Source organism: Melanotaenia boesemani, chromosome 8 (genome assembly GCF_017639745.1).
Source record: "Melanotaenia boesemani isolate fMelBoe1 chromosome 8, fMelBoe1.pri, whole genome shotgun sequence".
Classification (NCBI taxonomy): Eukaryota; Metazoa; Chordata; class Actinopteri; order Atheriniformes; family Melanotaeniidae; genus Melanotaenia; species Melanotaenia boesemani.
In genome coordinates this window covers 10,021,876-10,042,507 of record NC_055689.1, presented here as the reverse complement: position 1 = coordinate 10,042,507, position 20,632 = coordinate 10,021,876, and the positions used below count along the sequence as shown (strand labels likewise).

General features: G+C 37.7%; 2 protein-coding genes across 4 annotated transcripts; both read right to left on the bottom strand.

Annotated features, from left to right (window-relative positions):
- Nucleotides 1-1,013: 1,013 nt before the first annotated feature.
- On the bottom strand, nucleotides 1,014-7,666 carry LOC121644658 (kelch-like protein 40a). Its single transcript, XM_041992748.1, has 6 exons — nucleotides 6,455-7,666; nucleotides 6,157-6,317; nucleotides 5,729-5,836; nucleotides 3,971-4,156; nucleotides 3,619-3,768; nucleotides 1,014-1,316 (listed from the first exon to the last, which is right to left on the bottom strand). The coding sequence occupies exons 1-6, from the start codon at nucleotides 7,574-7,576 to the stop codon at nucleotides 1,205-1,207; spliced, it is 1,839 nt and encodes a 612-aa protein (XP_041848682.1). The 5' UTR covers nucleotides 7,577-7,666; the 3' UTR covers nucleotides 1,014-1,204.
- Nucleotides 7,667-9,413: 1,747 nt separating this feature from the next.
- hhatla (hedgehog acyltransferase like, a) lies at nucleotides 9,414-18,849 on the bottom strand. Of its 3 annotated transcripts, XM_041991366.1 has the most exons (13): nucleotides 18,713-18,849; nucleotides 17,231-17,350; nucleotides 15,294-15,361; nucleotides 15,103-15,216; nucleotides 14,631-14,651; nucleotides 14,189-14,383; nucleotides 13,778-13,987; nucleotides 13,245-13,416; nucleotides 11,470-11,614; nucleotides 11,320-11,355; nucleotides 11,012-11,213; nucleotides 10,782-10,923; nucleotides 9,414-10,482 (listed from the first exon to the last, which is right to left on the bottom strand). In XM_041991366.1, the coding sequence occupies exons 2-13, from the start codon at nucleotides 17,334-17,336 to the stop codon at nucleotides 10,340-10,342; spliced, it is 1,554 nt and encodes a 517-aa protein (XP_041847300.1). In that variant the 5' UTR covers nucleotides 17,337-17,350; nucleotides 18,713-18,849; the 3' UTR covers nucleotides 9,414-10,339. The 3 variants fall into 3 exon arrangements, with proteins under 3 accessions (XP_041847300.1, XP_041847301.1, XP_041847302.1); XM_041991367.1 differs by lacking the exon at nucleotides 14,631-14,651; XM_041991368.1 differs by lacking the exons at nucleotides 15,103-15,216; nucleotides 15,294-15,361; nucleotides 17,231-17,350; nucleotides 18,713-18,849 and having other exon boundaries at nucleotides 14,636-14,651.
- Between the last annotated feature and the right edge of the window lie 1,783 nt (nucleotides 18,850-20,632).

Below are 20,632 nucleotides of genomic sequence, written 5' to 3'. Positions count from 1 at the left end.
GCTTGCTCATGATAGATCCTTCTTGGCCCTTCAAATTAAAAGTACTTTGATGACTATCTACTGCAGGTAAGACACCTAGGTAATATAAGATAACAATAGGGTAAGATTCACTACCCATTTGAACTTCCCACAACCTCAAAAATAGAAATGTCTGTCAGAAAATAACATAATTGATTATGTATCCTTTCCACTATTGCCATCAATGTCAAGGTTTCAATTCTGCAAGTACTTTTGACAAAATGTCTGCAAAGATAATGTACTTTTTGTCTGGTGCATATTATGAGAAGTTAAACTTACATCTGCACAGTGCCATCATGTTAGCATTGTTGTTTGAAGCATGTTAGCATACAGATGTTAACTCAAAGTGCAGCTTGCTGCTAGCTTGATTGTGGACTCAACTTGTTTGGTGTTAATATAATTCATCGAGCTGAATGACATGATTGCTGGTGTTCTGTTCATTCAAGCATGTATCTGAAGCCATACCCCAAAAAGTATAGACTACGGCACTGTCGCAGTAGGAGCCATGTGGGGTTTCCATGTTTACTTTAGTTCTTCTTCTGTACTTGTAGTACCACTGTGTGTAGAACTAAAAATAAAGTAAAAATTACTGAAGGTACCTCAAAGTAAATGTCACACGCAGCTATTGTTGTATATAAAGTTAATCTGTAAATATGGATAAAGAATGTGTTTATATTGTTTGATGGTGATACGTTTAGTGCTCAGGTGTCAACTAGAAATCAGTGTTTACATTTAAAACAAACGTTCCTCACTTGTGATATCTGCATAATGTCAACGTAAATTTGAAAAAATGTCTCTCATTTGTGGCCATGTACTTTTAAAAGAAATGTATTGTTCAATATGTGGAGTAACATATAAATATGCTATTGAACAAATGAAGATGAATACAACCATTTGCACTGTTGACATGTCTTCAGTATCGTTACTGCTTAGTCAATAAGAATTGTCACTGAAAGCAGCAAAATCATCATTATCTTTATTATTTGAATACAGCAATACATGTAGAAAAGCACTTTTCCGAAATAGTATATGAAAGAAATACAAATACACATTTTAGCCTTTCCGATATTAGCCCCCCTAACTATTATCCTGAATAAGTATGTACCCTAGTCCAATTATGGGCCACTATTCTTATTTAATTCAGAGCTAATCCTACATCATTAACCTCATAACGCCACCTTTTCAGTTATAACTTGGTGAGACGGAGAGTGTTGAGATGCACAGGGAGGATGGTGGATCCTTCGGCATAGGAAATCTCACGCAAAATCCCATTCCAGCACTTGTCTGACTCATCATACCTGTGGAAAAGATACATGTGTTAGATTTGTTTGCCCTTGTACTGTCTTGGGATCACATACGGCAATAACACGATCTGGTACTTCTCATGTAGGTTTATGTGTGATGCTTTATCCATCACATAGAACAGGGAACGAATGGAAAAGCTGCACTTTTTAGAGTAAAGGAAGATGTTTTTCCTGTACACACTTGTACATACAACCTGTCATTGCAGGGAAAGCATCCACAACAACAGAATTTAGCCTGGTTTACAAGTATTATCATAATACAGCATAAGTCAAATTTAAAAAATTAAAAAAAACACAATACATAGTGTATTGCCTCTTAACGTCTCAACATCATTCTTTGTTAATTAAATTGTCATAAACAGGTCAGAAGGTTTGTGATCATCAAAAAAGAAAGAATTAGGAAAACAGCTGAGCTTTATTTAAAGGGTGAAATGTCATGTAGGAACCCAGAAATTATTTATTTTTAGCTCTACCTCTCTTTGATCTATAGACAGTGTTTACTACCCATTAACTGATTAATTGTTTTATTTGACCTTTAATTGTGACAATGATTTTGTGAGAAAATCATCTTGTCTGTGAATGAAATCAAATTTCTCTAAGTCCATCACAGTCCTCTTCAGACATGAATGAATATACAACTTCAGTTCCAAAGAACGTTGGGGTTGGAAGTAAAATGTAAAAATAAAAATTAAAAATAAAAAAATAAGTAATGTGTAATGATTTGGAAATCTCATAAACCCATATTTTATACCTAATGAGGTTGGAACAGGGAAATCAAAAGGCTGAAAAGTAACTGTCACAAATCACAAACAACTGGATGAACATTTGACAACTTATAAAGTTAATGAGCAACAGATCAGTAACATGACTGAGTATAAATGGGGAATTTCAAAGGCAGAGCCTGTTAGACGTAACGATAGGCAAAGGTTCACCAAAAGATTTGGAAATTCAGGAGAAATCTCTGTGGGCAGAGGGACAAGGCTGAAAGTCAAAACTAGATGCTTGTGATCTTCTAGCCCTCAGGCATCACTACTTTAAAAGCACACATGATTTTCTATTGGAATTCACTGCATGGGCTCAGGAACATTCCCAGAAATCATTGTCTGTAAATGCAGTTCACCAATGCAAGTTAAAGCTCTATAATGCAGTGAAGAGGCCATATGTGAACACCATCCAGAAACATAGCTGTCTTCTCTGGACCAAAGCTTATTAAAGATTGTCTGAGGTTAAGTGACAAAATATGGTCAGATTATTTTTGGAAACTATGGATGCCAGGTCCTACGTACTAAAGAGGAGAAGGACTGTGCAGCTTGTTGTGGGTGAACAGTTATGGAACCTACATCTGTGATGGTATTGGGTTCCATTAGTGCCTATGGAGTGGGCAGCTTACACATTTGTGAAGTCTGTCAATGCTAAAAAATACATGAAGGTTTTAGAGCAACATCTGCTCCCATCCAGGCAACGTCTATTTCAGGAAAGGCCTTGCAGGTTTCAGCAAGACAATGCTAAACCATATGCATCCATCACAACAGCATGGCTTTGCATGGAAAGAGTCCTGGTATTGACCTGGCCTGCCTGCAGTCCAGATCTTTCATCAATAGAAAACAGTTGGCACATCATGACACAGCCAAGAATGAAAGAATATTCCTCTCCTAAAACTGCAGCAATTGGTCTCCTTATTTTCCAAATGTTCACAGACAATTGTTAAAAGCAGAGTGGATGTTACACAATGGTCAACATCACCCTGTTCCAACTTGTTTTAGATGTGTTGTTGCCATCAAATTAACAAGGAGTTAAATATATATCATGAAATGGTAAAAAAAATCCCAGTTTTAACATCTGGTCTGTTATGGTCTATTAGGAATTAAATATGGGTTTAGTGTCCCAACTTTTTGGAACCGGGCTTGTATTTAAACCTATCTGATCTAAATGAACTTAGATTCATTAAAGTTATTATTATTAGTTCTTTTTTTTACTGAAAAGAAGTTCAGATTTGAAAAGTCTAGAAGTCAATTCCCAGAAGGTTAAATGTTCTTCAATTCATGAAATTTTCTATTATTAGTAGAAAAAATTAACGAGGGTCTTTTGAAGTCATACTCTGAGCTTAAAGGTCCTGCACCGAAAAGACCAAACTTACATTAGAAGATAAAATCTTTGAGTGGAAGGGATTTTTTCTCTTTTTTTGTTCTATTTCACTTTTGTTGCAGACAGAAAAAAAATATCTGAACCACAACCACTGAATTTTCTTACTCATTACATCAAACAAGAACTGGGAAATGTTGTAGTCAGCTCTCACCTCCAAATGTCTGTCATCTCTGTTGGCACAGGCTCCTCACTGGTTTCACTGGGCATCATGGCAAAGCCCCCCACAGCGTACAGGAAACCACCCGTTGAGATCAAATTGAGGGAACTACGCTCTTGAGGGAACTCTGTGAACTCAGACCACCTGGAGCATAATAGGCACAAAGCCACACACACAGACATTGGAAGCAATGATGTTAAATTAGCTGCTATATTAAAATATGACACCTACATCAGCACAATAAGTGGTATTTTATGATTTAATGAGGTGCTATTCACTATGCTCCATGAATCATTGCACTACTGTGGACAGACGGTTCAGGGTGCCATAAAAAGATTCATCTCACTTGTTAGTGGAAACATCATAGACTTCCACCGAGCTGGTGAGGCCTGAGTCTGTGACTCCTGTTGCCACGTAGATCTGATCATTGTGGATGGTGATACCGAACAGAGAGCGGGCTGTCTTCAGAGGAGCCAGGTCCTTCCACTCGAACTTAGTCGGGTTGTATACACACACTCTTCTCATGCACTTCCTGCATAAAAACATTTATTATTTCATGTTAAAGGGATTAAGCACTGATTTTTATGTATTAGGCTTAGTTTATTGATCAAGGAAAGTAAAACTCAACATGTGAATATTTGGAGAAGACTTTATGTTTTCTTAAGAGAAAGCACATGTACACGCTTGATGTCTCCGGTTTGCAAGATGAGCACTGATGAGGTTTGGAGAACAAAAATATTCTCAGCGTCAATAGTTTTGCAGTAATATAACCAAAAGCTCACAGTTCACACAAGCTGAAACAGAATATAAAGGGAATGTGGCTAAACAAATGACAGAAATATTACACCTGATAATCTATACGGTGAGCAAGCTTCCTGTTTTAGTTCACAGACCTATCAAAGTCTGAATTTTATGAAGTGACACAGAGAAGAGTATCTGATGCTCACCAGGCTGAAAAAAGGAGTCTAAAACAACTTCTAAAGAGTTTGGACTACACCAGTCTAGAGTCAGACAAACAGAGGTCATGCCAAGAACATGACATGAAATACCAGAGGGGTCATAAACAAACGCAGACTGACTTTTAAGCTACGTATGTTCGACTTTCATATTGTCTAATGCACATTCCTGTGAGTCCATTAAGAAAACACTGAGCAGCAATAACCTGTCTGTATCTGCTCATCTGGGTTTTAAGATCATGAAGACAAACTAGAGCACAGCTGGAAAATGTAAAAAGCCTGACACAAAAAGAAAAATTCATGGTTTAAACTAGAAGTATTTTATTTAGAGAAAAAAGAAAACAAAAAAGCAAAACAAAACAAAACAAACAAACAAACAAAAAATAAAAACAAAAAACATGGTGTTCCAGCCAAAGAATTATCCCTGGAACATGGTAGTGGTAGTATCATGGTTAGGGTCTGCCTAAAAAGTGGTAAATAAGCTAAATAAACTAATTAATTAATTAATTAATTAGAAGGCAGGGCTCCTGTTTATAAACATGGAGGCTATTACCTAAAGCACATGATTTATTAGACTAGAAAATGGTCAAAGAAGTTGAAGCCCTGACAGAAATGATGCTCCTGTGAGAAAACTCACTACTCCACTGGAGTTTTTTTCTAAATGGAGAAATTAGGTCAAATTCTTTTAAACTTTGGAGCAGGACTAATCATTCATTACTAATGGTATAATTAGTTTTAATAAACAACAACTGAGTGAAATGCTGTATATAATACTCTAACTCTCATTGTTTAATGGGGTTCTCTTTTTACAACTCATGCATTGTGATATTTTAGATAATATTTTCAAAAATGAAGTTAGTCTTAAGGGGTTCACAAGATCTCAAACACTACTTAAAATGACAGTCAGTAAAAAATGTTGCATTATGGGATATTGGTTTTGACCTTTCTTTTTTGATTTTCTCAGATTTATTAATCTGTGGTACTGAGCCAATACCTGATGATACTTCATGTAACACAACAGGGCAAACAAACCATGGCAGCTTCTGATATTATTGTATCACTCAAATATAGTTATAGGTGCTAAAAGTGGAGCAACAGTTATTTTTTTATTATTTATGTATGATGAAGTTTCTTTCCTTGTCACTTACTTGCTTTCAGATTTTCCTCCAATAACATAGACAAGGCCTTTGTGTGATACGGTTCCATGACCATACACTTCATAAGGCAGCGGGTCAGACTCTCCCCATTTGAATGACCTGTGTGCAAATAAAAACAAAAAAAGTTTCTCCAGATTATCTGATTTTTTATTGTTAACTGGCAAAATCTCCAACATAACACAGATAAAAATAGTCAAGAAAATACAACGAATGTCAAGAAAATGGACCAACATCACAAAAAATGTGGTAAAAGGGTGAAGCTTATTTGTCAATAACAAGAAAATTAATACCAAAAAGTACTTTACAAATTTTACAGGAATCCAGTAGTTAAAGTCTAAATCTTTCCCAGGCTTTAGATTTTTTCATTTTGATAATGAATACTGTAGATCATCAGCACTTATGGAGCATATTAAACTTACTGTCTGTCATAGATCATGACTGAGTCCAGGGTGTGCTCTCCATCCTTTAGTTCTCTTCCACCGACAACATAGATGGAGTTATCAACATCAGCCAGACCAAATAGACAGCGAGGGTTGGGCTGCGAGGGCATTCCTAACCATTCTGAGCTTCCTGGGTCAAACTATATAAATGAGAACAAGGATGCATGAGAAATTAGATATACAAGAAATCCACAAAGCTAGAAATCTGGAAAAAGCATGTTTTCTCCTAGAAAAAGAAGCAATCACTTCTCGACTGTGACAGATATAGATGACACACCTGCAGGAAGTAAGACTTAAATGGTTCATCTTTGTCCTCCTCGTTGTAGAGAAGTCCTCCAACAACAAATATCTGGTTCTGACTCGTCACCAGACTGCAGTGGTTCTTAGGAATCTCTGTTGATTCTGACACTACAAAGCATTCGTTTCCTACCGGGTCATAGGCCACAGTTCCCGTGTTATTAATCATAAGTATCAGGTCCATCTCAAACATGCCAAAGCGAGGGTTGTTGTTGAGTATCCCTGGCAGGTATCCCTCCTCCTCATCTTCATCATCCTCACTCCCCTCTCCCCCCTTTGCTCCATCGCTGGTAAGCCTCTTTGGCTTGGGAAGACGCCCCTTGTGAGCATCCTTGACAAGCTCCAGCTCCTTCATGATCTCCTGGTTGAACCGGATGTACTGGTGATGCTCCACTTTTTCTTTGAAGTAATCCATTGTTATAAGTCTGAATCGGACACAGTGCAGCAGCTCAGGTAGATCCTTTAGCCTCTTTGTTTCATCATGCTTGATCCAATCCATCAGGGACTCAAACACCACCTCCTCCCGCTCTACATTAAGGGCATCTGAGGTGATGATGATGCCCAGCTCGCTAGGGGAGAGCTGCAGGAAGTCCTGGTCCCTGACAACAATCTGATAACGTTCACAGATGAATTCTCTTGCATTCAGAGCAAGCCTGGGACAATCTAGAAGAAGCCCAAGTCTAAAGATAGCTAGGCAGTTGCCCAGCACCAGCTTCTCTTGGAGGTAGGTCACACATACAGAGAAGATGGAAGGGATCTGGTACATGTTAGCAACCATGAAGATATCCTGGACATTCTGTTCTGTCAGATTAATGTCAGATGTATATAAGTAACGTAGGATCATTCCCATAACACCAGGGTCCACATCTTTGAGGACTATCTCCCGTTTTTTGCTTTCTTCCAAGTCAGACAGGAACATAGCCTTGAAGAAGGGGCTGCTGGCAGCCAAAACCAAGCGGTGGCAAGGGAACTCTTTATCCTGGATTTTGAGAACGCAGTCCACAAACTTGTCATTCTCTAAGAGGTCACAGAGTCCATCCTGAAGCAAGGTCTGTTGGTACATCCGAGGCTGCTCCACTGGGTCTATAGTCATGGCAGCCATTTTATCCCTGTTGGGTTTCGTGGGATCCTTGCTTACTATCCACAAAACTCTCAGCAATCACAGGGCTGCTCAGATCGCTGTGGATAGTCCTCTGTGGTAGGCTGACTGGTGACTGCAGCTGTCTATGACTGTCATTCAGTGTGTAAGTCAGAGTTATTTATAGAAGTGATCCTCACAAAGTTGAGACAGAGGTCCTGTCCACTGGCACAACCCACTCATACAAACAGCTGAATGATGGGGGCTGTTAAATCCAGAAGAAAAAGTCAGCAGTCAGCTAGGCTTGATCATTGAGATATTTTACCACCACACACACACACACACCTCACACACACATATGTTAGATTTTTTTAAATAAATATTTTAAGATGAAGAAATTACCATTACATGATTCTACTTAATCTATTGTACAAAACTGTGTTATAATATATATAATTTAATATCTAAATCACTTTCTTTAGAAACTGTCTATATGTAGACAGAAGGGACAAATGTTTATGGTTTGTGTAAGCTGTAGATTTTTCTCTAATAGGGGAATCTGGTTTCATAGCAAATTGTGTCACTTCCTTTTGTAACCTGGTGAGGTTTGGGAACACTGGTTCATCTATTTTTTTTTTTTTCTCAAAACAGTATAAGCTGTGTTAGCGTTCATTAATTGGGATGATAAAGACAATTGTTTTGATTTGATTTGATTTTTTTTTGTGGTTGTGTGTGTGTGTGTGTGTGTGTGTGTGTGTGTGTGTGTGTGTGTGTGTGTGTGTGTGTGTGTGTGTGTGTGTGTGTGTGTGTTTGTCTGTCTACTTTAATGCTTGACAAAGATTGCCTACAGTAATTCCTTACCCAGATATTGAAAAAGTATATTGTTGCATATATTTATGAGATATACTGATGAGATGTCTGGGGAACATGGTCAGGGTATCAAAGGTCTGTATGAATGAACATGTATGAATCACCGGTTTTAATCATTTGCCACAGACACTGCTAGTGATGAACAACACTGACATCTGCTGGCTGAAAGTCACAGATCGACAAATGTGATGTAAAATCCAACCACGGGCAAAACCTGGGTGCTGGATAGAAATCAAGGTTAGATTTAATTCATTTCCAGTCATCCAAACACTATTTTTAACAGTTCCATGTTTAATTTTACTAAACTGAATTATGTAATTAATTTAAACAAATGTCCATGCTCCTTAGGATGAAGTGTGTGACTGGGGTAAGAGAATTATCAGGTGAGGGGGAATGCATCCTATGTGATGAATATTTTTATTAAGACAAACAAAAGTTTGTCTAGAGCAATTTAATGTTTATCACAAAAGAGAAATGTCACTATGAGACAACAAAGACAACATTTCATTATTTGTCAAAGTAAAGAGAAGACAGTAAAAATAAAGACATGTCTATTTAAATTTTGGCTTACTTATTAGGACTATTTTTCTAAATGTAAAAAATTTAGAAACAATAGTTATAAATACTTGTGTGAGTTTATATCCTATGAGGAGGGAATAGGTTGCTGTTATTCTGTGGAGTTTAGGTTATAATAACAGAGTGGAAAAGGGAAGAAAATGATAAAGAAAAAAAAACTTCTGAGCCATTTTTATTGATTTTGTCATTACCAAGGAAACATTAACAGCTGGTATCAGCTTTGGTCCAACCAGGCCCTCTTGTGGTGATAGACAACAATGTCTAACTGTGAAAAAAAATCCACTTGAATTCACATTAATCTATTTGAACAAAAATAGAATTTTAAATTATTTTAAAGGAGACACGTGTCTTCATAAACATAACATCTGCTTTAATATTAATCTCCTACAACAACAAAACACACTCACAGCAGAGGTTTCACCCCTGAATGAAACAAAACTTTATTTCAAGTCAAAAGAAAACCTTTGATGACAAAAGGCATTACAATCTTCACAAAGTGTTCCTCTCTTCCTGCTGTACTGAGCAAATGCAGCAGGTTTTTGGTGACAGCAGAATGAGACTGACCCATATTCCCTGCTGAGTCCAATGCCTTTGATAGCAAAGTGTGTGTGTCTGAAGCATGTGAGAGGAAAGATAGTCTGACATGCCACAGTAATCCTGTGGATGGTGTGCAATGGAGTAAGGCAATCACTCTCCAGACAGTTCTTACTGCTTCAACTACATTCAGCTCTTCATCATCTTGAAACATCTAAAATACAGTGTTTTTGCTTTGTGACAGTAGAACAAAGATTACAATCACCGGGAAGCTTTTTTTTTTTTTTTTTCAAGTTTAACCCATTTCATTGTGATTGAGTGGTCGGAATAGCTTCTAAAGCATCTAAGGTAAAATAAAGATATATTTGTATTAAAATATATGATAATGATGGTGATAAAAGGTAAGAATGTTCAAATCTGAAAGAAATTAAGATATGAGCATGGACACATCGTAAAAAAGTAGTTTACAATATTAAATGTCCTTCTACACTCTTATGATTTTTTTAAGGCTTATAACATGCTAATGATTGCTTATTTGTTGAGATAAATACAAATGTAAAATGCAGCATTGGTGTTTGTGCCAAAGAATGAGGTGATTATCTACAGCAAGTGCACTTGAGGATACTTTCAGTTAAATAAGAAATTGCCTTGCTTCTGAGAAGCAAAAGCAAAAATGTCGGCTTGTGAACAACACAAGTGCCAACTGGTTGTTAAAGTCTGGTTCTGTTACAGCTGGTGAAGCTGGTGATGGAACCGTGTGAGGGTCTTTTAATCATGAAGTCTGAAAAACTTTAGCTTTTTTTCTGATTATTCTGCCTTTTCTTTGCCACCATCCATGGGCTTCTCTGGTTCCGGATCATCCAGCAGGGCCTGTTGTCGCTCCCTTTCCTTCACCAGCTGCACACCACAGTAGGTCACGAGCAGCACAGACAGGGTGGACAGAGGAAATCCTAAAGAATGAGGACAGAAGAAGAAAAGAGGGAAGGGAAAGAAGGGGGAGATGAATCAGATCTAAGAACAGGAAAGCATGACTTAAAAAGAGCAAAGCTCTTTGTGCTTTGACTGGATATTTGCTACAGATAATCCCTTAAACAACTATTGTATTCTTGCTTAGTAAAGGTCAAAGAGGCTGTCAAAGTTATGTGATCTCTGGAGGATGGAGCTCTTGGGGATTCTTTTCTTTTATTGTTCCCCCTTTCACTGAAGGTAATTCTTAGTTTTACTATGATAAACCCTTGTTGTTGCCCACCTTTGAAAATCAGTCTTCTGCCCACCATTTTGGCAAACTCCAAACTGTTCAGGGAGAGAACATTGTAGAGGACGATGCACCAGAAGTTGGCAGCGTTGAACACACCTCTGATCCTTCGAGACATGGCTTCACCCATAGTTCTCTACACACAATAGAAGAAACATGTTCCCTCTTCAGCAGTTTTTCACATTTTACAAATTAAACAAGAGTTTTATTCTTTTTTTTTTTACCTCTATGATAGAAAATGGTGGAAGGGAGAAGAACTTGGCCACCCACAGCTCAAAGTTGAGGCCAAAGCAGTTGAAAAATGACCAGATGTAAACCAGCTCACATGGGCCCAGCCACAAGGTGGTAATAGAGAAAGTGCAGACGGTTGCAAGAAGTTCTTTAAAGATTTTATCATGATCCCCACCAATATAATCATAAACATACCTGCAAAATATCAACACAGATTAACATTAAAGGATTAAAAGCATACTGTACTGTATAAACCAGGTTCTGCCACTTAAACTCAAGGAATCTGAACTCAAACACTCACTTGCACAGCCAGTCATTGATGCCTCTGTCAAAGTGCCTGCAAAATACAGATTATTCTTTGTGTAGATTCTCTATGTCCAACTCATTGAGCAAAAAAACTACACAGGAACTTATTAAGATTTCAAACAACTATAATGCAAGTCCCACGTACGTTTCAGCAAAGACATAAAGCATGGTGATACACTTGGGAGGCTGAGGAGGGTCCAAGTGGTCCAGTGTAGACACAGTGTTGATGACACCAAACATTACAGCTGCTTTCACCCAGTCATACACCAGGTTGGAATAAGCCAGCCCAGCTGCAAAACACAAAAATAAAGTCCATGCTTGAAGTCAGGGTGAAGCAAATTTCTTAAGTTTGCAAGGAAACATGATACACGATAATACACAATAATTGCTAAAAATACAAAAAACAGGTTAGTAGACTCAGTTAGGTTGTTCTGAATTGTGGAGTTGAAAAGTTGGTCTAAACTAAAAGTTCTTTGACACGGTGGAACCTAGACAGAGTGGGAGGTGAGCAAAATCAACCCTTACTCCAGGGATCCTCAATTCTGGTCCTGCAGGGCTGGTGTCCTGCAGGTTTTAGAAGTTTCCCTGCTGCAACACACCTGATTCAGACTCAAGACTTGTGCAGAGCTTGATGTCAAGCTTTGCACAAGTCTGCTAATTACGTGAATTACTGCTAATTATTATCGCTATTGTTTCATTAGAAGATGACTTAATGCCCAGTGGTTGTTATCAAGAATGAATGTAACTATGATATAATGGCTGAAAATTGTTGTAATTTACTGAGGTGGTATTAGATAATTACATGCTTCTGAACTTTTTGGTTTTATTTCTGTTTTTGTTTTTACATTTTGCCATTATGTTAAAATAAACTTTCTCAATCAGTCAATTTGAGTCAGGTGTGTGGCAGGTGGGAAACATCTAAAACTTTAAGAAGAGAATTGAGGATCCCTGCCTTACTCTGTCATCTAGCTACATACCTGACAGCTAGCTAGCTAACTGCTCTTCATCACAGAATTGTCTCTCTACTGGATGCCTAAATATAAGGAGGGAAAGAAGATATTGACTGATAAATGTAGCACCACTGGCAACACCTTCGCTCAGAGAATCATATATATGTTTGATGAGTTAATACACATATTTTGTGAAGATTTTATGAAGAACCAGCACCATGTTGCCAAGACTAACTTTGAAAACTGAGCTTATACAAGTAACTGGTTAGTGGATACCTCAATGTGTTGATGTTGTGCACAACCTGGATGTTAGAGAGTTGTGAATTACTAATTTGGGATCAATGTATACACTGATACACCGCTGTAACCGTCTAATTAAGTCTTTCTTTTCACTGCTGGCACACTCAAACTGTGCCTGATATGTTAGCTGATACCTTCCCACAGAGTGTAAGGTTCAATTTAACCCAAAACAAACTCCACTCTGTTTGTACATTCAATCTGAGCTGATCTGCAATCAGGATCTTCAGTGGGCCGAGAGCACAGAGCACTCCTTGTCTTATGACTTTGAAACATAATTTTATGTAATTAATGACGGTTTAAATCATTCGTGTTTGGCTGGGTGGTTAATAACACATCTGTCTGTGATGTGACAAACTAAAAATGCTTAAGTTAAACTTTCACTTTTAACATAGTTGCTACTTTTAGGACAATGTGATGCAGTAATTACACCACTACTGGAGTTTTATAAAAATCCCATAGCAGCAATTATTTAACCCCCCCCCCCCCCCACACACACACACACACACACACACATTATTTCATTTTATAAATATCTATAAATATTTATAATCTCAGGAGATATTTACCAAAAATATACAACAGTTGTCAAACAAGACATGCTAATTGTACATAAAAACAAACTAATAATTTATCAATATGAGATGCACAAGATTATTTTTTAGTGACTCACCCAGGCACCAGTCGGAAAGCTTGGTAACCAGCTTCATGTCACTGGGTATTGTCAGGATGTAAAGATAGTGGAAGAAGACATCGACCACCAGAATAACTCCGAGGTGCAACAAGGCCTTAGTGGTGATGTTCCACATTTCCCTTTCCTTGCGGGTTAGCTGAGTGTTGTTTGCCTGTAAAATACAGCAGGTCAGTCATGTGAATAAGTAAACTGTAGTACAGTAAAAGCAACATGAGAAGCAGAGCACCAGTGATTGATATATTTTTCACCAGTTTAAGCACAATTGTTTTCTCTACTGTCAAGGATCAGATAATTGTTCACTTTTTTAATGTTTTTGACAAATGAATTATACTTATTAAAAAAGGTAAGAAACTATGAAAAAATAATCATCATGCAACACTATTTTATATTATCAGCTGAAATAAAATTGTGGTACTATTATATGTATATTACCAACATAAAATCAGTTTTCTATTCTTTTGATGTGACATCCCTAATTCATCTGTGAATTTAATTTACTTCTGAGACTTCACCTGGACATGATAGCGGTCGAAAGTCATCACAGGCCCAAAGAAGAAGAAAGGGAGATAGAAGTTGTATCTCAGCAGGTCAGAGAAGGTGTAGTTTCCTTCCTTCCTCTCACAGTTCTCTAAACCAAAACTCATACAGCGCATGATGCTGAAGCCAAGGCCTCCATAGAACAGGATGTCTTGAAGGTTGAAAGAACCAGTCACCATGGCCTCCTACAGGTAACACCAATAATTTGACTGAGAACGTTTCATAGTATCATATGGTATGTATATTGATATACACATACATTTAATCTTGTGTATAGAAATTGTATACTGATCCTCATCCCAGTCTTTGCAGCATTCAGCTCATTTCTAAATCAGGCAACAGATTATTCAGTATTTGTGAAGCCTGAAAGCAAGCCACCCACTCACCTGCCAGGCATTATACGGCTCCAGCTTGATGGAAGCCAGCGTGCTCAGTCCTGCAGCAAAACACATCCACTTCTTCTTGACCAGAGCAACGCTGTAGAGTATGATGCAGTGAGACAGAACCATAGCCATGTAGGTCCAGCCCATTGTGACCAGAACGGCCAAGCCACCATACAGGCCAAAGATCAAGGATCTGTGCTGTGGGTAAGAATGGGGCCAGTGTCAGTGGACATCCTAAAAGCAATTTTTCTTTACTCAAACTTGAACATGACATATATTTATATATAAAGGGTAGTGTAAGGGAAAAAAAAGACTGTTGGATCTATAGTTATAAAAACACATTAGGGTGGATTAACATAAAAAGTTGAAAAAAAAATATTTTGTCCTGTAATCTGAATGAAACACATGACAAATGTTATAAAATTCACAAGTTTATTAATGTTACCTTACATCCATTTATACCAATCTTCATTGTAAGCATGAAACAAGACAGAAAACATGTTTAAAACATAAAGAATTGTTTTAAATATGTCAAAAGATTAACAAAAAATAATAACATAACAGGTTCACTCAACAGACCCATTCTCAGTCTCAGAGTGCAGCTCATGCCCGTGCATCAAATCAATATATGTTAGCCTTCGGAACAAAACCAAGGCCTGTATTGATCACATCACCACATATAGCTTTGCATGGAACACCACATACCCAAAGAAATCTGGTGGATGGCCTTGATTGCAGCTAAGCTCGTGTTTATTCGCAAGAGCAACACACATACTCATCTATACATGTACAATACACACATACAGCAGAGCATCTACAAACAAAAGAAACGTGCAGTTACATCTGCATGAAGTCAAAATGAAGTGCCATCTCATGAACATTCACAGAAAATCTTTGTCTGAAACACACACACGCACCTTTGGAGCTACCAGGGTAAAAATCTTGGCAAAGATCACATGACCGGTGAGAGCAAAAAGGATATGATTGCGGAATGAAGAGAACCACATCGCCCACTCGAAGTCTGCAACATCCTGGAGAAGAGACAGACTCATTAGCATTTCTGCATCAGCAGATAAACACATGCAGGCACTAAATGTCCTGAACTCACCATTTTCCTGCCAAAGTAATGCCATCCTGGTTTCACACTTTCCTTGAAGGCCTTTCTGTTTATATTATCTTAAAAAAGGAGAAGAAATGGAGGATAATCATCAAATAAAATGTAGGAATTTGTGCATGAGCAAGTGTGTTTAATCAATAACACAAACTGATTTCAAATCATGGCTGAACACTGCAAAGCCTCAATGGAGGGAGGAGTGCCAAGTCCCAGCTTTAGACAGTATGTTTATTTATTTATGTATATTTTTTTAATGTTTAAAATAAACTCACTAATCTAATGCAAGGAAAAGATCCTGCAAATAGTCCCATTTTCAAAATAGATTTGCCATTTATTGTTTTATTCATAATGTGAATTTAGGATGAGAGAGCTCATTTTGTCTATGTCTTTTTTAAATCAAATATTACATAATAATATTTTTGGAGGCTCAAATCTACTACTGTAGGTATCATAATCATTTCAGAAGAGATTAGTTTACTATGTGGCCAAAATAAAACACTACAACAAAAATTACAGAAGTAATCAGTGTGATAATGAAAATCATAATGCAACAAATGATTGTTGCAGCTCACACAGCTTTGCTCTAAAGGCTGTGGAAAAGGACATCTAAACAGGAGGGTCAGTCAGGAAAAGCCTCTTATTTCTGGGAGCGTAGCCAGGCTTCTATTAGCAGTATGCAGTGCTAATGTAGAAAGCAGACCTGTGCTACAACAAATGCCCACACACAGGCTATTTCATGAGATGGAGAGCAAGCACTTAAGAAAACAGAACAAAAAGACTGAAAGCAGGACTCTGCCTGGTGAATGTGACAACACAGACCGTGGCAGACAGTACCAACCACCACATTACACTCAGTCCATTCAGACTGGTATCTGCGGGGCTAGTAATAGTCTGAATATGTACACAGTAATACACAGTAGTTTACAGTGTTTTAGAATAGTGTGTTTGTGATCACGTGGTTTGGTCTGCTTCAGTGTGACATATTTCAATCAGGAAAATAATGAGGAAATGAGTGAATTATCTTTAGATTGTCTTCATATTAATGAGAACATGAAGAAATCCCTTTGGAGAAAATGGCCTCTTTTTATCTGTAAAATGAACTTTATTCTGCACTGTTTTAGATTAAACTGAGCCCGGTTATAGAAGAAGTCCCAGTTTTTGCAGGTGTATTTTATAATGAATTTGTAAGGTTAGAAGTAGATTTATTAGATTGAAAGTGATGAGTTGTGGAGGGGTTTCATATGAATTTGCTGATTAAGGATAAGTATCCATTAAATTTGACTTATTTAGATAAGAATAGACATTAGAGATCTTTGATGTTGTAGTATGAGTAATGTGCAAAAGTCCTGCTTTTGTTTTATCATAAGACAGAAGATGAGACCAAAAATTATAAAATTCTAATGAGCTTTAAAGTAAATATTTGGTACGATCACCTTTATTCTTCAACACAGTCTGAACCCTTTTAGACAAGCTTTCTTTGTCAGTATTTTAAAGCGGTCTTCGGGAATAATTCTCCAGGGTTATCGGAAGACTTTTCAAAGCTCTTCTTTGGATGTTGGCTGCCTTTTGTTCTTTTATCTTCTTCTTTGGTTCAGTTACTTCAATTTTTAAGGACACATTGTGGAGGTACACCAGGTTTTTGGTTAACACCTCTTAGGAATCACCTTGCTGGTGCAACAAACTATATTTTTGCTTTCAAATTGTGTTTGACAGGAAAACAACAACAACAATAATAATAATAATAATAATAATAATAATTATTATTATTATTATTATGTTCCTTTGAAAATAAGCCAAAAAGTGCCCAATATCCAAAGAAAAACTTTGACAGAGCTTCTGAAACAAGCTACAACTACACAGGCGTGAATGAAGAAAACTTGGCTAGAGACTGTGTGTGCTCTGAAAATCTCTTGAAAGTGTTGTGCACTCACCACTTGAAGCTTCAAATATCCAACTGCCTGCCCATATCAATGCCCCAGCAAGTACGGCAGAGTAGAGATACAGCTCATATCTGGGGAGAGCAGACTTGATCCCCATGGTGAATCTGTATGCTGCAGGCCCAACAGATTGCAATACAATTAGCCACATAATATTAGCTCTAACTGGTTAACACTGTACATGTGATTACAAATAGACTCATTCAAATTACGAAATATTAGTCTATAATAAAGTTAAAGTGTTTCCTGAAGCAGTGCCTTTTAAGGTTTGTTTTTTACATCTAGTCTTCTGTGAAGGGATTGGGTGATTGTACGCAGTTTGATAGTCTAGAAATATGTGATCAAAACTACAAAATCCCAGCCAGCATGTCCATGTGGGGCTCATAAGGGTTCATTTTAGGCTGCAGATAAGGGTCCCAAATGGGTTTGTCTGCAGTTTTCACAGTGGACTCACCTGTTCGCCCATGTGGGTTTTAAGTTGGTTCTGACAGGGTTTCAGCTGATGCCCAACTTGGTGAGGGCCCATGTAGCCTTTGCTATGTTTATGCTCATGCCCACTTAACTACACCCCTTATGGAGCTCAAACAGCCAGTCCACATGGGCTACACACATGGGGCCCATGTAACTGAAACCACATGGGACCTGCAAAATCTGCCCAGTTCAGGCCCATGCCCACTCAGTACCCACATAGACCAGATTTAACCCTTATGGGCCCCACATGGACATGCTGGCTGGGATGTGACCAACAAATCATCATTCCCATTCAGCAATAAATCATTTTACATTATGTCCAAATGCGGAAAAACGCTACTTGTGCTTTAATTAAAGATGAATGTAATATTTCATTATTAACAAAACATGAACTTATGTTCTACATGTCCGATGAAGATCAAAGTTTTTTATGGTGTAACTCTTCACTTATAATCCTTTAGGATCGAGAGGCCATTGACTTAAATAGGACTGCAGAGCTCTGGCTCCTCGGAATCAGCACTGTCAGCTGCGCAACTCTACCTCTCCTTCCTATTATAGCTCTCGCAGTTGGTCTGCTGTACGGCGGGGCAGCTGCAGTGCTATGTGATCTGTGAGGCGCTGGGGACTCACTTCACGGAATAATTAGCACTGACTGAAATGACCAAGAATGGTGCATCAGAGTAGGAAAACGGAGGACAGTTTCTTTTCCGCTCTAGAAATTGCGCACTTGCGCACGGTTAAAGGTGCGTGTCAAGTTCATGTAACGCACTCAGATGAAGTTAAAGGAGTTGGACTAAAAACTCTGGCGTGCCAAGATGTAACCATGGCTGTGCAGGACCCCAGCAAGGCGCCCTGCATACAAATGTAGGGTTTACTCTTTCGCTGCTCCCTGCACACTGAATTGTTAACACACATGCTTTTTTTTTTTTTTCATTGATTCTTAGGGTTTGTCTTCTCTGATATTCAGCCCTTTAAATTAATAAAAACACATTTGTTTTTACTAACCTGTATCCGCTTAAGGGCCACACTCTTTACAGCACAACTCGTCAACAAAGAAAAAAAAACGAGGTTTAATTCATCCGTCTTGTGTGGGCTCGCCGCTGCCTGCGATCACCAACCTCGGCCAGTCAGGATGTTGCGGACTCAACGAAAGGAGGAGGAGGAGGAGGAGAAGGAGGTGGTGTGGTGGGGGGGATATATTTATCCTACACTACAGTACCGCAGTGAGGGGTGGTCCACACCGAGCTCATCATGTAGAAGAGTTAAAACTGTATGCGGATGGGAGCAGAGGCATCAATCAATAGCTGCATCTACACTGTACATGATGACATTAGCTTATTTATTTATTTATTTATTTATTCATGTCTGATCATTAAAATTGTTTAGACTTTGGATAAACACATATGCTCAAATGAAAAAAATAGTTAACACTTGAAAGATTTTTCTGTCGAAACTTGCGTTTTGTGTAATAGTATTTTGTCTGTATTTCCATCTCTTTGTAAGAAATTTTATCTTCCCCCTCATTGTTTATTTATGTCCTGTGTAAAGTCTTTTTGGGAAACTGTGTGGGTCTTTGTCAGGTTTCTTTTTCTTCTAGTTTTTAATCTTATATTTGTTATTTTTTGTGCATCATTGTTAATTTTTTAGCTTTTGTGATTATTTTATATCATTTTGTGAGCGTGTTTTTCTTTCCTTTTGTTTTTAAATCAGTTGTGGCTCTTTTGTTATTTCAGTCATTGTGTGTGTGCGTGTGTGTGTGTCTTAATGTTCATGGTTTATTGTTTTGTTCCTTTTGTGCTTTATTAGACACTTATTTGATATTGTTTTACCTTCCTTTCTTTTTTGTTTATCTAATTTGTGTTTCCTTATGAGTGTTTGGTGCCTCTTTTGAGAATATAGGGTGTCATGTGTATCTTAAATAAAATCAGAAGGTCACTACTCCTTGGGCCCCTAAGCCCTAGAATGTTGGTTCTAAATATGGCCCACATCGACAATTTCCTTGTGGTCCACATTTAGCCATGAATGATGACGTTGCCTCAGGTTGAGTGTTAGTACCTGAACAACAGTCACATATCATCAGACATGGCCCACCTCATCTCTGGGTCATAGTCGCAACATCTGTCAGTAATGGATCATATTGTAAGGGCCCAACGTGGCCCAGATAAAGCCCAAATGTGCCTCCTGTATGCCCATTCCATAATACATCTGTAAAAATACTCTAAGGCTGCATACCTTTGCTACAGATGTTTAATCAATCTGAAAACAAAAGATATCTTTATGTGTAAGGCTATGCCTCACTTCTAATAACATTTCCATCCAAATACACATATGTTTTTATTATCCTCTTAAATGATCTGGTAGAAATTTCTCCACATTCATAAATGCAACTGATACAGCTGATGAGAATCCAAACACAGGATATTACAAATGCCGGTGGTTTGCCACAAGGTGATCATATGACAGAAACGTATGCGGGCTATTGTTTCCTTTTTATGAAGGCTATGTTTTATCCTTGTTTTAATTTAGAACCAATACTGTGACTAAACTGTACTGTCTTTAAACAACTGATATGCAACATTTAATATTTTCTCTTATATTTGTTTATATTTTACCTGCACTGTGGCGTTTAATCATGCCATTATTATATATCTTTAAAAAAATTGTATCCTTAGATGGAAGTTTTCTGCCATTTCAACTCTCATATATTTTCCCAAAAGGTGTTTTAAACTTCTTGTGACTGAAAAGCTGTCCCTACCATAAAACTACTTGATCTCATTTGTGGTTATACTTGACAGAATATTGGACATTTGAACAGTTTAACAGTCCCTTTTACCAACTATAACTTGAACAGGTCATTCAATGCACTTTTCCACTTGCCAAAAGGTAATTATGGCTCTAACATTGTGACTAAAACAGGATATTTTA

Bases quoted from the DNA above. Each gene is read 5' to 3' on its own strand.
- LOC121644658 (XM_041992748.1), bottom strand. From the start codon at position 7,576: ATGGCTGCCATGACTATAGACCCAGTGGAGCAGCCTCGGATGTACCAA. The intron at 6,318-6,454 runs GTGTGTCATCTA...TCATTTATATAG, and splicing joins TTAAGTCTTACTTCCTGCAG to TTTGACCCAGGAAGCTCAGA. The intron at 3,769-3,970 runs GTGAGATGAATC...ATTATGCTCCAG, and splicing joins TATGATGTTTCCACTAACAA to GTGGTCTGAGTTCACAGAGT.
- hhatla (XM_041991366.1), bottom strand. From the start codon at position 17,336: ATGGGGATCAAGTCTGCTCTCCCCAGATATGAGCTGTATCTCTACTCT. The intron at 15,217-15,293 runs GTGAGTTCAGGA...TCTCTTCTCCAG, and splicing joins ATTACTTTGGCAGGAAAATG to GATGTTGCAGACTTCGAGTG. The intron at 11,356-11,469 runs GTACGTGGGACT...TGTATTTTGCAG, and splicing joins CTTTATGTCTTTGCTGAAAC to GCACTTTGACAGAGGCATCA.